At 41.7% G+C, this 15137-nt stretch overlaps 1 protein-coding gene across 1 annotated transcript in view; it reads left to right on the forward strand.

Annotated features, from left to right (window-relative positions):
• The window catches only part of doc2d (double C2-like domains, delta), a 36909-nt gene that overhangs the window by 18492 nt on the left and 3280 nt on the right, over positions 1–15137 (forward strand). The window contains exons 9-10 of the mRNA XM_005928235.3: positions 9100–9181; positions 9423–9519. Of these exons, the coding sequence (XP_005928297.1) occupies positions 9100–9181; positions 9423–9519 (179 nt within the window). The remainder of the gene's footprint in view (positions 1–9099; positions 9182–9422; positions 9520–15137) is intronic.

Here is a 15137-nt window from a genome sequence, read left to right on the forward strand (position 1 = left end):
TGGCGGTCCTGTGAAAAACTAAGTACACCCCATGATTCAGCAGCTGGCTGAACCTACGTTTAGCAGCATGAACCTGAAGGAACGGATTTCTGTTTGACTTTGTGAGTCTCTAAGAACGCTGCGGAGGAATTTAGGCCCGCTCTTCTTTGCTGCCATTTGTTTATGCACAGCTCACTTAAGCTCTGGCACAGCATTTCAGTCAAGTTTTTTCAGTCAGGGGACTTTTTCTGGGCCATTGCAAAGCCTCTTATTCTCTATTTTTCAGAAATTCTGATGTAGAGTTGCTGCTGTGTTTGGGATCATTATACTGTTTCATGATCAGAATACTTTGGTATGTGGAGGAGTTCTTGGTTTACCCAAGGAGTGCAAGGTACCTCAGCACCTGTGGTTGTAAAACAATCCCACATCATCATCATTGGCGTGAGTTGTTTGTGCTGATATACTGTGTTTGCATTTCACCAAATGTGGTTTATTATTCTTACCAGACATTTCCGCTTTGATCTCATCTGTGCTAGTGATATTGCACCAGAAGTCTTGTGATTTGTTCAGGGGCAACTTTACAATCCTAAACCTTGCTGCCATGTTCTTTTAAGAAAGAAGAGGCTTTCCCTTCCAGACAAGCCAAGCATGTCCAGGTTTTTTCTAATTGTCCTGTCATTAACATTTAACATGCTAGCTGAGGACTGTAGAGCCTGAGATATAGCTTTCAGGTGTTTTTCTAGTTTCTCTGAGCATTGCGAAGACTGACCTTAGAGTGAATGTTCTGGATCTCCACTCCTGGGAGGATTGTGGCTTTGTGTGTACGCACACCTGCTTTTATAGAGGTGCTCACATTTTCTGATTATCATATAATCAAGTGCAGTTTATTAGTACCACCAACCTGCTCCTTAGACTTTTAATTCACATTGATTCACTAATTCACTTAGTTTTTGTCTGTTGTACAGAACTGCAAAGAGTTCTGCGAAAACTTTCTTATATGAAACTTTTTGGGGTGCTTGTAGAATCCACAGATTATTTTTAACTGTAAAAAGCTGTTTCATTTCTTTTGTTTCCAGGCTTTTATTACATTAGAGACAGGAATGTGAAGTCAACAAGAGCCTGACTGACATTATACACCGCAGTAAGCAGATCAGCACTCTTTATGAGCTGAGGTGTTTCTGCGACAGTCGCTGAGACACATGGAAGGTCCTGCAGAGTGGAGGTGGATGCATTCTGATCACATTGTACTCTCAGTGAGATCAATTCTTTTCTCAGCCAACGCAGGTCTCTTCAAAGTCTGAAACACAGAACTATAGTTGATACTGTACCGGCTTGCCTGTAAGGCACGGTGACAGATAAAACCCACACAGCTAAATCTCCAGCGTGCCTGCTGCACTTAAGCACCAACAGTGCAGAGAGTGAAAGCTCCCACACAGGACAGCAAATCTTGTAACCAACGCCACCTCCAACAGTGGGAGGCTTCAAGGTAGAAGCAGCACAAGGTTGCTAAAAAATAATACTGAAAAGGTTGTAAAGCACCTTTCTGTTTTCTTTAGATGACTCTGATCGGAGAGATGCAATAACGTCATTTATGGTTTAACAATAGGTAATTTCGTTTTTTGAGCCTTCCATTTTTGAACCTGATGATGTTTGTTTATTGCCTAAGGGTGATGGGTAGTTTTCTCATTATTTATAATTTATGAATAAATGACACAGGGATCTCAAATGAATGTAAAGAAAACACATCCCCAGTTGAAAAGGCACAAGGTTAAACATACTGTTTCTCTCCCGTTTCAACCAATCTAGTGGCTGAAGCTTGAAAACGCATTCATGTTTTCTCTTCTGAACTAAACTTTTGGAGAACCAGTCAGCTTGTCTGACACGCAGGCTTCCTGACACCCAGCTTCCTTGCCAATAACACCCTCCTCTGAGTACATCTGAGGTAAAAATGACATGCATTTGCTGAACTGTAAGTACAGGCTTACAGGAAAGTCTGGATGACGTATTCTACAGTGAGGTGAAGGAGTACTTTTTCAGTGCGTAGTAGTTTGATTTGAATAAGAGGAACACCTACAATCACTGCACTGAAAACTGCTTTTTAAGCTAATGGTGTCAAAGGTTCGTGCAAGTGGACATTTTCTGAGTCATTTTATTAACTGTTGACAACTGAAACAAGAAAGTCGGAAATGCTCATACTAGCAGTTTCTCTGAGGAGTTGTTTCTTTACTTTAAAGCCGGCATGTTGTACAGTATCAGTGTCTCTTCTAATACAATGTTTTAGAGAACAAAGGTAAAATTACATGTGCACCCAGAATGCACAACTGATTCTATCTTATATCCCTGCTTGGCCTTGTGCACACTGGTACATGTTATTTCTCTCAGTTGTGTCTTCCTCCTCTTGTTCTACATTATTGTACCAGCTGCTTCTTTTATGCTGACTCTTGTCGTTTATTATTCGTTTAAGCCTCTGCCCTGATCCGATTCGTATTTCTGGCACTTGGGTCTTTTCAGCTGCCCGTCTGCCAGCATTTCTTTTTGTTCCCTTCTGTGTTCGCGTATCAGGGACTTTGTATCCATCACACAGAGCCGTGTTTACCTCAGTTCAGCGGATGAGCTGTTGAAGGTGTGCAGCTCAAGGCGCTGTTTTTTTTTGTCAGTGCACACCGTAGAACCAGCATAATGAACGCCGTGAAGTTTTAGTGAAGTTAACTTTGAACAAATAAGGAGTTAGGGGGTTAAATATGTTGCTGGCACAGGTAAATTACATCCCTTAAGTGTACTGAGCAATTAAATCGACAGGAATTAATTTACATAGTTCACTGATGTCCTGCAGCTGTAAAACCAGACATCCTCTGCAGCTCAAGCATATCTTGATGCCAGTGTGTGTGTGTGTGTGTGTGTGTGTGTGTGTGTGTGTGTGTGTGTGTGTGTGTGTGTGTGTGTAAGAGAGAGAGAAAGAGAGCTGATCAGATACAAACTGTTTATTAACATTAGGTGGATGATTATTTGGCACTTGATTATTTGGCACTCGTGATTTTGATTTTAATTTTAATTCTTCTTGTTGCGTTTAATGAAACTGGAAGAAAACCCAAAATTCTTTCTTGAACATATCTATCAGCATGTTCAGGTCTATACAGACACACAGTATGTTTGATATTAAATAAAATATGCAGCAGTCGATTATCCATCCATCCTATTCCGCTTATCTGATTCAGGGTCGCGGTGGGGCTGTTGCCTATCCCAGTCACCACAGTGTGAGAGGCAGGGTAAAGTCCAGCCACAGCTGAAGCATACTGGTATGGTCATGCAGGCCTGAAAACTGCTCAGCAACCATCTGGCAACCACAGGTCTCTCTGTTTCCAGCAGGGAGCTGCACAAAAAGCCTCTTTATTATTTGGGGTGATTGCCAGTCATTTGCCAGTTGGCACAGAAGATGCTGACGTGTCTGTAAATACTTGCTACCTGTGGTAGTAAAATTAGAAAAGGAGTGACGTGAACCAGAAATGGGCAATGTTCACCTTCAAGGTAAAAGTTGCATCATCAACACTTTTTAAAAGGTTCGCCTTTTAACTTGAAGCTGAACTTCATCTTTTTCTATCGCTCAGAGACTAGCAGTTACATTGGGCAACTGTGACAACCTGCTAGCAACCAAAAGCAATTTCAAGGAGTTTTTTGGTACAGCACAATAGATCTATTTGTGAGCAGTTTCACCCCGCAACTGCCAACATCTTCAAGCAGCAATTTGCCAACTGATCATGGAATACCCATTTTTCTGGAGCAACCTCAGGTTGCCAGGGAGTCACTGATGCTTTAGTAACTGATTTCACAGAAACTACGTGCCGATCGGTTGTGAAATATGCGTTTTTCCTCCGGTGACCAGCAGCTGCCAGGTGGTCTCTGAATAGTCTCGAGGCCTGTGTGACAGAAACTTTAGCCAGAAAAGAAATGTGTCTAAACATTCTCAGTTTTCCTCAATGACTTTCCTTTTTTGGATTTGGAATTCATACTGATGAGACATTTATGTGTGAACGTCCATGCTAACCACTGTTTTATTTCCCTGTATAGGCTACACATTTTTACTATTAAATAATAACATTATAAATAATATGGCATAAAGGTTCAAAAAAGCAACCATTCTTCATTTCTGTGTGCATATATTTATATATGAAAGCCACAGGGAACCAGGCCAAAAGAGAAGAGATGACTGCATAAGGAGTCCAGTCAGTCTCTCTCTCTCTCGTTAAGCTTTTAGAAGCCAATCAAGTGACACAAGGTCAGAATTATCTTAGAACTAATTTGTCTTCCATTTAAAGGACAAATTAGCATTTTAAAGACTAAATTATTCGACATCTTTCAAAAGAGCCCTGAGTCTTTTACCCTGATCTTTATGCACAATCTAAAACATGAAAAAGAAAAGTCTGTCGGAAAAAAAAAAAGCCATGTAAGGGCAGAAAAAGTGCAAACATGTCAAATCCTTCATGCTGACCAAGCACACTGCCGTGCTTTACAGTTTGGTTATCTCTCTGTTCTTGCACAACGAAGTAAAAAGATCATGAGGCTCCGCTGCAGCAGGCATATATTTAGCTCCTCTCTTCTAATTGTGACTCCTTTTTTTTTTTTGGCACATCTGTGTGTCATAACTTATTTTTGTTCCCTGTTTTTAACGTTGGCTCCCTCTCTTCCATCTATCCCTGTCATTTTCAGCAATTTCCCCCCTCTCACTCACAGGGCTGCTCTCATTCTTCTGTCAGCCTCTGCCTCAACTTGCCACCACGGTGGTACCGAATTTTTTGGAGAGTTGTCAAGTCGTCATGTGGGTCCCATGGTGGAAAGAAACATTTTGGGCAAAAATAAAGAAGTTGATTCTGCTGTCCTGACTACACGTTTCATTTAATTTTTAATGCATCTATTAAAATAACAACAACAGCATGGCGATGCAGCGGTTAGCACTGCATGCTTGTTAGGCTGATTAATGAGGTAGGTGTGCCGTAGGTGTGGATGTGAGAGTGTGCTCTTGCTTTGTTACCCCTGTGATGGACTGTCTTACTGTCCGGGCCAGTTATGTTGCTCCTATCAGTGAGAGTGACGGGACTAAATCATTTTTACTCTGCTAGCTCTCAAGTATAAAATCAGTGTGATGTCCTTTCCCAGCATTTTCCAGAGTTCATGTGTCAGAAGAGCCTATAGGGGACTGGCATAATGATGAAATGAACAGTGCACTTCCATTAGAAAATCAATCAGCTGACCCTAATGGACCCCATTAGAATCAAATGATTATTTTTCAATGACTGTTTGACTAAACTGGGACATTATTTTGACACAGACGGAATTGTGACCAAAAGATGAACCTGGTATCAAATGCACTGTAAGTTGTTTGGACCAGCCACCAATGCCGGATGGTTGTATAACCCGTGCACATTTACCCAGATTTACTTTTTGAAGTTTTCTCCAGCTGCAGTGAGAGTTCTAACAGGGGCTAGAAAGAGAGACCATAGTTTTTTTCCCCATATTAGCTTCCGTTCATCGGCTCCCTGTTAAATCCAAAACTAAAAAAATTCTCCTCACATACACGATAGTGAATAATCAGACCCCATCATATCTCAAAGACCTCAGAGTACCATATTATTCCAATAAACAGAGTGCTTCACTCTCAGACTGCAGGCTAACTTGTGGTTAATTTTCCAGTCTAGTCATGCAGTCATCATGGAAAATAACCAGTTGATTCTAATGGGGTCAGTTGGGGTGCACTGATTGATTCTTATGGAACTGCCTGTACTATAATAGCCTCCACTATTAGCTTTTGTCACACATAAACTCTGGCTTTGTGACTTTACAAAATAAACTGGGAGGCAGAGCATTCAGCTGTCAGGCCTGTCTACTGTAGAAACAGGATGTTTCTAACTTTAGAGATATTGCACAAATGTGCATTGGAGGACATCTCCTAACTCTTAAAAAAGAAAGAAAAGGATATGAAAAATATTATTAATATATATCTTTATCTTCTTTTGACTCCTTATTTTAGAGGTCACCACAGTGGAACATCTTCCTTTATCTCTGTTTCACGCTCCTGTCACACCAACCCTTCACTCTGTGAATCTTCTCTGTGGTCTTCCCCGTTTTATACCCTTCATCCAGTACATCCACAATCCCTCCTCTGCACATGTCCAAACTATCTCAGCCTTGCCGCTCGATGTACTAATCCTGTCCATCCTGGTCACTCCCAGTAGACAAACCATAACATTTTGAGTAGTAATGTAGCTGCATTAGATTTCTTAATAGTATGTGTACGGGGAGGCATTCTCATTTCTTTGTCCACGCCTTACGGGGCTTTTTAAAGATGAGTCCTGCTTGTTCATGTTGCCTCACATTACAAACACAGTTTGTCTCGTGAACAGCGTTTAAAGGTTGTCAGCAGCAGCTGCGGTAGCTCGCTAACCTTATCAGTCACTGTCAGCCGGTGACGCAGAGCTAAAACGGTGCACGTATACGGCACATAAACATGTGGTTACTTAGTTTGCTGTTCCCCACTGTTCTTTTTAAAGAAACTGTTAGTGAAAAACTGAGGGGATTATCCTCCCGTATCTCTGTGGACCAGCATCCTGCGTCGTGAATTATTTTTCACATTGAATTTTCTGTGGCAATTTGGGCACAGTTCGGTTGCTCCTTTGTGGCCTTTATTTCCATTTACCCGATCTTAATTACGAACGTTGGTGTCAAATAATGTTTTGTTATTCTGAAAATCTGAGTTCTCCCGCGTGAGTTGCCCTTGGAGGCGTATGCAGAATGTGAGTCGGCAGAGCTAAGGCTCAGATGTCCTCGAGCTTTCACTTCACCGCCTCACGTGCTGGGGGTTAAAAAGATGCTTTGCTTAGCCAACTGTCTTAATTGATTCATGATTTTCTTTAAGATTTCTTTTTTATTTCTTGTGAAGTAAACCAAACTATTATGTAAACACCAGGTAGGATGCATCTCGTGGCGATAATGAGCTTTTTAATGCTTTAAACATTTAGCTGAGCGTGTGTCTCGTCTTTATACATTGTTTGAAACATTTAAGTTGATGGCTTTTACTGGAACAACACAGTAATTGGGACTTTAATAGGCACACAGTTAGTTTGTTACCCAGGGGATACTTATTTTGAATTGCTCAGAGATATTTAACTTCTCTCTAAGAAGACAGACTCTGATGCATTTGGTTGTCAGGCTAATCTGATGTACGAAACTGGACCGACTTTGAGTTGTATACACTCATTTGTCACTTTGTTGGGCTCACCGAAACTGGACAACAGACTGGAAAATGTTGCCTTATTTGATGAGTCTTGACTTCTGATTTGGCATTATGATGGAGCATAAAAACATCTGTACATCACGGATGTATGTTGATTCATCACTCATGTTTACCCCAAACAGTCTGCTGGGTAGGCCGCACAGATTATAATGTTATTTCCTGCACTCGCGTTACAGCAGCCTAACTAAGTGAAAACAAATGACACCACAGTTTCTGGCTTTTTATTAGCTTCCGTGTAGATTATCTCAACTTATGAAAGATGAAGTACATTAACTTACTTTACCCACAATAAAGAGATTCCAGGCTTGCTTGATAAATTGTGACTATTACCATTTAACATGGGCCTGTTTCCTACATCTAGAACAGGATCAGCAGAGGAAATTAAAAAGATGTTGGATAAGCAGCACAAAGAGGAAGCACAGACCTCAGATTTAGATTCCTGGAACTCATCAGTACAAATCTGATCTGAAGCCTTAATAGTATTTTTATTTTGTTGTGTATTTTACATTAAATTGTTTTTTTTACCCCCCACAGTTATGTCTTTCTTTGATACCATGAGTTTGTGGAATGAAGTTACTGGAGAGCCATGAATGGTTTGGGATGTGTGGGATGTAAATGTTGTCTTTTTGTCTGCTGAACCTGTGAACAAGCTGCAGTTTACAAACGCATTCACCTTGTCATGGTGGTTGATGTGCTGCCACCTAGTGGACACAACATTTGAACTCTCCATCATAAAATCTTAAGCATCTGCTGTTTTTTTCTCTTTCTAGTTGACAAAGAAAAGGTCTGCATTGATAAAGGGAGTTATCTCAGATACTAAGCTGACAGATAAGCATTAAAGTTTACATTAAAAGGCACTAGAATCCAACAGTAGATTCAAACTTTGTGCCACCTTGCTCTCTGTCAGTTCCCCCTCCTCCTGCTCCACCTGCATCCCCTCCATCCTTCACTCGCTCTGATTCCAGCTCTGCATGCATCAGCTGTCAGGCCAGGATTCGTCATTGACAGTGAAAGGCTGGAAGAGTGTGATATCTCACTGCCTGAACATCTTGACTTTGAATTTATGCTGATGATGAATCCCGTTGCCCTCCAGCGACCATTCTGTTGCCTCTTCTCTGGAGCGTATACTCCTCCAACATCAGCACGATTATGATCTTGCTGTGGTCTACAATCCTCCTCTGTCTCTTTCTCGTTCTCTTTCAGCTGCTCTCTGTCCCTGCCATTGTTCAAAACACTTCTGGGTTGAAGTTATCTCATAAAGACATTTTGCAAAATTTCATTCTCCCTTTTTGTTTCTGCTATTCAGCAGACTTTACTGTCAACTTTATGGGCAAAGATTTTAAAAAGTTGTGGATTAGCTGGTTTGATAATGAAGTTCTGGCTCTGTTTGACAGGAGTTCAAAGATCTCTGTTGCACAAACCTATTTTACATTTGAGATCACTCACTTTCTCAAACAAAATACAATCACTGTATGTTAATCTGTGCAAAACTGGTGGTGTAAGAATATCTGTTTACCATCCGTCTCCACTCCACTAGAGACAGATGGTAAACACCTGGTAAACTGTCTCTATTTGTGCCTAACACTAATTACTGCACAGCAATGCTAAATATGCATGTGTGTGATCATTTCCATTTGTTTGTCAGTAACACTAACACTAACCTAAAAGTAGCAGAATTTCATGAAATATAGGCAAAGATTAACTAAGACATTGACCGTGGCTATTTGAGTAATAGTTTCTGACAGCCTGTTTTCCAGGGGTTGTACAGCATGTTCCCTGATCCCCCAAGATCACGCTGAATCCATGTCTTTATCTGGTTTCTCTCTCTTTCTCAGCGTCTTACAGCCAGATATGGGGAAAAAGTCCAAATACAAGACTTCCGTGAAGAAAAAGACTCTCAATCCCGAATTCAATGAGGTACAGCTCCACACTTTCTCTGCAATTAACCACACCGCAGCTAACAACTTCTTTGATTTCTCTACTGAGCTCCCAATGTAAAGCATGGCAATTTAAGCATACCTTAAAGGGACTATGTCATATCCTGCAGGTGCACCCAGCGTATCACAGAACACGTGCTGAGTTAGGAATTCAGTTCCTTTCAATCACCTGTTTATGAATCATTGATGTAAATATGCTCTCATGTACCCCACCTGCACAGGAGTTTTCATATGAAGTATCCTTGGACCAGCTGGCGAAGAAGACCCTGGAGATCACTGTGTGGGACTATGACTTGGGAATGAGCAACGACTTCATAGGTAGGCTCAGAAACGCTGTAGTGTGGAGGGGAGGAGTGGAGAGGAAAGCAGCGAAGCAAAGAATGTGACCGTAGCAGACTGTTGAAATGAAAGCGGAGCAGAAAGATAAAAAAAGAAAGAGGAAAAAAACAGGCTGAGTGTGGGTAGAGAGAGGCGGAAGAAAACTAGAGAGATGAGAAGTAATTATGAGGCTTGAGGAGAACGATTGAGCGAGCAAAGAAGAGTTTGAGTGGAACAGGAAATGGAGGGGAAAACTCAAAAAGGAAGACGATTTTCTCTGGGTCCACATCCTTCATAGACTTGGCACATTAGATGGTTGCAGCTTCATCAGACTGCTAAACAGCTTTGGCATGGCCCGGTGTGTATATCACAGCAACGGAGAACATGGGAGCTTAAGGAGTGATGGAGAACTGGTAGGGAGGCACAGTGAGAATGGATTACCACCCTATGAGCTCGGAGGCCTTCAGATCAAAGCGTTTTACTTTGTCTAATGTGAGTGTGCGCGAGTGTGCGCACGTGTGTGTGTGTGTGTGTGTGTGTTTGTGTGTGTGGGAGAGACGGTAGGCTGAAGGGAGACACCCCCTGTTTAGATAAACCCAATGACTTATAAGCCCTGCTGGGGGAAAAAGCCATCAGACCCACACACAGTCCCAGATAACAACCATTTCCCCGACCATTATCATTACAGGTTTAGCTACAGCAGCCTGCCCATGATGTTAATTGGGTCTGAGAGAAAAATGACACAGAAACAAAAAAAGGAGAGATGGAGAAAAACAGTTGATAAAGAGGTCGAGCAAGCATAGTTCCAGTGCAGTGGTCTTCTGTAAGCGTTACCATTAGAAAACAGGCTTACTGTCGTAGCAGAATACAGTGGCTTGCAAAAGTATTCGGCCCCCTTGAACTTTTCCACATTTTGTCACATTACAGCCACAAACATGAATCAGTTTTATTGGAATTCCACATGAAAGACCAACACAAAGTGGTGCACACGTGAGAAGTGGAACAAAAATCATACATGATTCCAAACATTTTTTTTTACAAATAATTGCAAAGTGGGGTGTGCGTAATTATTCAGCCCCCTGAGTCAATACTTTGTAGAACCACCGTTTGCTGCAATTACAGCTGCCAGTCTTTTAGGGTATGTCTCTACCAGCTTTGCACATCTAGCGACTGAAATACTTGTCCATTCTTCTTTGCAAAACAGCTCCAGCTCAGTCAGATTAGATGCACAGCATTTGTGAACAGCAGTTGTCAGATCTTGCCACAGATTCTCGATTGGATTTAGATCTGGACTTTGACTGGGCCATTCTAACACATGGACATGTTTTGTTTTAAACATGTTTTGTTGTTGCCCTGGCTTTATGTTCAGGGTCGTTGTCCTGCTGGAAGGTGAACCTCCGCCCCAGTCTCAAGTCTTTTGCAGACTCCAACAGGTTTTCTTCCAAGATTGCCCTGTATTTGGCTCCATCCATCTTCCCATCAACTCTGACCAGCTTCCCTGTCCCTGCTGAAGAGAAGCACCCCCAGAGCATGATGCTGCCACCACCATATTTGACAGAGTGTGTTCAGAGTGATGTGCAGTGTTAGTTTTCTGCCACATATAGCGTTTTGCATGTGTTCCTAAAAGTTCCATTTTGGTCTCATCTGACCAGAGCACCTTCTTCCACAGGTTTGCTGTGTCCCCCACATGGCTTGTGGCAAACTGCAAACGGGACTTCTTATGGTTTTCTGTTAACAATGGCTTTCTTCTTGCCACTCTTCCATAAAGGCCAACTTTGTGCAGTGCACGACTAATAGTGGGATGTTCAAGGCTTGGGAAATCTTTTTGTAGCCTAAGCCTGCTTTACATTTCTTAATAACTTTATCCCTGACCTGTCTGGTGTGTTCTTTGGACTTCATGGTGTTGTTGCTCCCAATATTCTCTTAGACAACCTCTGAGGCCGTCATAGAGCAGCTGTATTAGGACTGACATTAGATTACACACAAGTGCACTCTATTTAGTCATTAGCACTCATCAGGCAATGTCTATGGGCAACTGACTGCACTCAGACCAAGGGGGATAATAATTACACACATTCCACTTTTCAGTTATTTATTTGTATAAATGTTTGGAATCATGTATGATTTTCGTTCCACTTCTCACGTGTGCACCACTTTGTGTTGGTCTTTCACATAGAATTCCAATAAAACTGATTCATGTTTGTGGCTGTAATGTGACAAAATGTGGGAAAGTTCAAGGGGGCCAAATACTCTTGCAAGCCACTGTATGTAGAGGATGTCACATCACAGAGGTGAGTAAACTCAGGCAATGAATCGAATGGATAAACTGAGGGAGCAACATGCGCATGAAGAGAGTTGGGAAATTTCATCTTCACCATGAGCCAAATCTAAACCTCTGAGCTGTTTCCAATCGGTTCCCTTCAAAGTCAAGTCTCAAAGCCAAAAAAGCGGATAAAGAGTTGATGAAAAGGCCACGCGAGCACAGTCTCAAAACAGTGGGACTGTGTTCCAAGTCTGATATCTCCGATTCAGTTCAATCTTGGTTTTAATCACGATGCCAAATCGCAAGAGACTTTATGTTTATTGCAATGTAATGATGCCACAACTGCACAGACAGAAACCCATGAATCCAGTTACTGCGCTGCCATCAAATCAAGCTCCAGTTCAAATTTTGAGGGCAGGTAAAAAGTGTCCTTTAGAAATTTTAAAGTCATCTGTGCTTCCCTTAGTGCTTTTCATTTAAAATGTGTTGTATTTGAACATGTTGCATTTAAAACTGTGGAAGTCGAAAGCTTTGAATGTATACACACGCAAAAAAAAGACTTTAATTATTGCTTGATGTTTATGAGGGATAAGATCAGGTTACCCAAATTAATAAGCTTAATATTTAACATATAAAGCTATGTGACATGCTTGCTTTAAAAGGCAAATGTAATTTAATATACAGCAAGTCTTAATGGTTTTTCTCTTTTAAACACTTATTTACCTTATTTTACCTTCACCTACTCGTGTTCACCTAAAGGTGTCAGTCCTGTGAGGGACTTTGTGAGACTTTGAGTGATCGAACATTAATAGGTTGGTGTTTGTAAAACTGTTGATCTGATGGCCCAAAAACACTGCTGGACACGCCTCCACCCATAAAAGGATTGGAAAGTTGTGTGGAACAGAGAAATTCAGATGCAGTTCAGTGTTTCAGTAGGAACTTTGATGCCTATTGATTCTTTCAGATCTATGGCTCTGCTAAATGCTTGGTTCACCACAAGCAGTTATTCATCCGCTGGTGGGGTTTAATGAGAGGGATCTGCAGCGGAGGAGAAGTGAGGAGAGAGCAGGGGTAAAACCGTGCGAGTTTTGGCACGCACCTGCTCACCAGCCTGTGCGTCAGCCGCCACGTCTCCCCCCGGCTCCAGTTCCTCATCCTTCTTCTGTCCCCCAGTGTGTGTCAGGATGGCTGGCCATTCGTTTGTCACTATCAGCCAGCGGGCCCGGGGAACACTCCATCGATCACTGTTGGGAGGTGGTGGGAGTGCTGCGGGGGCGTGCAGCGAAAGTGACAAAGTGTTGTGCGTGATTATCCTATCGAAACTCTGTCAACAGGTTTAGACCTGTTCTACAAGTTGCATGATTCTGTGAGAGGAAAGCGAGGGATGATCTGTAGATCGCTCCTCTTCTCCTCCCAGCAGCAGCGTCTCAGGCGACGCTCGGTCCCGTGCTCAGAAAAGGCGTGGATCAAAAACCGAGCCTTGTTTGCTCGTGGCTGTCAGTTTCTGAGGCACTCTTATGCAATCACAGCCAAGAGAAAGACTTTGTATCCCCAGCGTGACAGCTGTGTGCAGCTTTATCATACGTTGCGCCCCTCCGCCAGTGGCTCCATTACCTCACTTGAAGTATTTCTTGTTTCTCCACTTGTTTATTCCCAGCGCATCCAATGCTTGTAAAATCAGTCATCAAAATTTCAATTTATTGTTATTTTCCAGCTACCTTAAATTTCTCTTTCTCTCCGTCAGGGAAAATCTGACATGAAGGCCTTTTTGCTTCCTTCTGTCCTTACATGACAGTCTGGCAGCAAATAAAGATATTTACATAAATTTTAATATAATGCATTGTTGGCTGTTCCTAATTAAATATTATTAAAGATTACTTTTTAACAACAAAGTTAAAAAACAAAAAAACCCAACAACAACTGATTTGCACTTCTTCACAGAAAACAAACATTTATTAATATTGCTGCTGTTCTTAAGGTCATGTAGTTATGATTCGCCCTGAGTGTTCCTCGACTTGTTTCCTGGAAGTCTAACTATGATCTGCAATTGCTCATCTCTATCCCACACTGGATTCCCTTCCTTCCTCACACTTTTAATTATATTTTGGGAAGGATGATCACATTTAGAAGCTGGATCTCAGAGCTACGATGATTGTGCTATGTGTGTGGTCACGCTAGTCGCCATGTTGGGGTTACTACTCAGAAGAAGGTACTTGTCACTTTTTTAAAAGTAATGCATTAATCAGTCCTTGGAGAAAAAACTAGTTGAAATACTCAGTAATTACATTACTCTTGTGTTACTCATTTAGCATAGCATGAGATGCATTTTACCTTCTAAACACTGACACAGATTCCTGTCTCAATAAGGACACCAGAGACCTTTCTTTTAGTGTTTAAATATGAGTACAAAGTCAACAACCCCAAAAACACTTTACAGCAATCGCCACAGTGGTGTTCTATTAGAACATAAGACAAAAGTCCTGCAAGACTGACTGATCATTGCTGTTTTTGCTCTGGCTGCTGTGCTGGGGGGCAGCATACATACACTCAGCTTTAACTTCACTAGGGACGGGGATTATTAGTGTGCTCTCCTATCAATCAGTATTGATCAGTCATTGCCTATCAACTTATCTTTTCAGTTGCACTTGAGCTACAATCAGGTGATTTCAGTTAATGTTCAGGAGGTGGAAAATAGTGTGCAAAGTGGATATGGAGATTAGCATTATTTGTATTGTACAAATGGACAAGAGCACAATGATAAAGTCCAAACTGCATCCTGTAGACAGCATGCTAACGCTAAGCTAGCCAAGAACCCAGAGTGGTGATAAAGCTGAGTGAATGCTGACCCCAGCCAAGCAGCCAGACCCTAAATTCAACAGGTAACAAACTGATGATCGGTCAGGCTGCAGCTTTCGTTTCCACCTGTTCATGTTTCTACAGTAGAATCACTTGAAAGTCTCTGTGCTGGTTCTCATCTTTGCTTTGTGCTGTTAACTTTGTGTTCATACCTAAACACTAAGAGAAAGATCACATGTGTGTCCTTGTTAGGATTGGCATTTGTGTTGGTGTGTAGCCTCAGTTTATATTGTTAAATGGTAATTATGAGACAGTGTGTTTCAGGTCGTTTTACAGAGAAATTTGCATAAATGTAACATTTATGACATGCTGCTTAGCGATGGTGGTCACTCTCAAAGCAGAGCCAGTGAGAACTCAATAGGAGAATCAGTAATGGAATCGGCAACACTGAATTCTTATCAGTTCCCATCCCTACACTTCACTCTGTGTTCTTGGCTAGCTTTGTGTTAGCATGCTGTCTGTACAGAGAGCATTGGCTCTCTTATCACAAGCAATGGGT

The sequence above is a fragment of the Haplochromis burtoni genome, unplaced genomic scaffold (assembly GCF_018398535.1).
Source record: "Haplochromis burtoni strain Fernald_Lab_line unplaced genomic scaffold, NCSU_Asbu1 Contig_110, whole genome shotgun sequence".
NCBI classification, from domain to species: Eukaryota; Metazoa; Chordata; class Actinopteri; order Cichliformes; family Cichlidae; genus Haplochromis; species Haplochromis burtoni.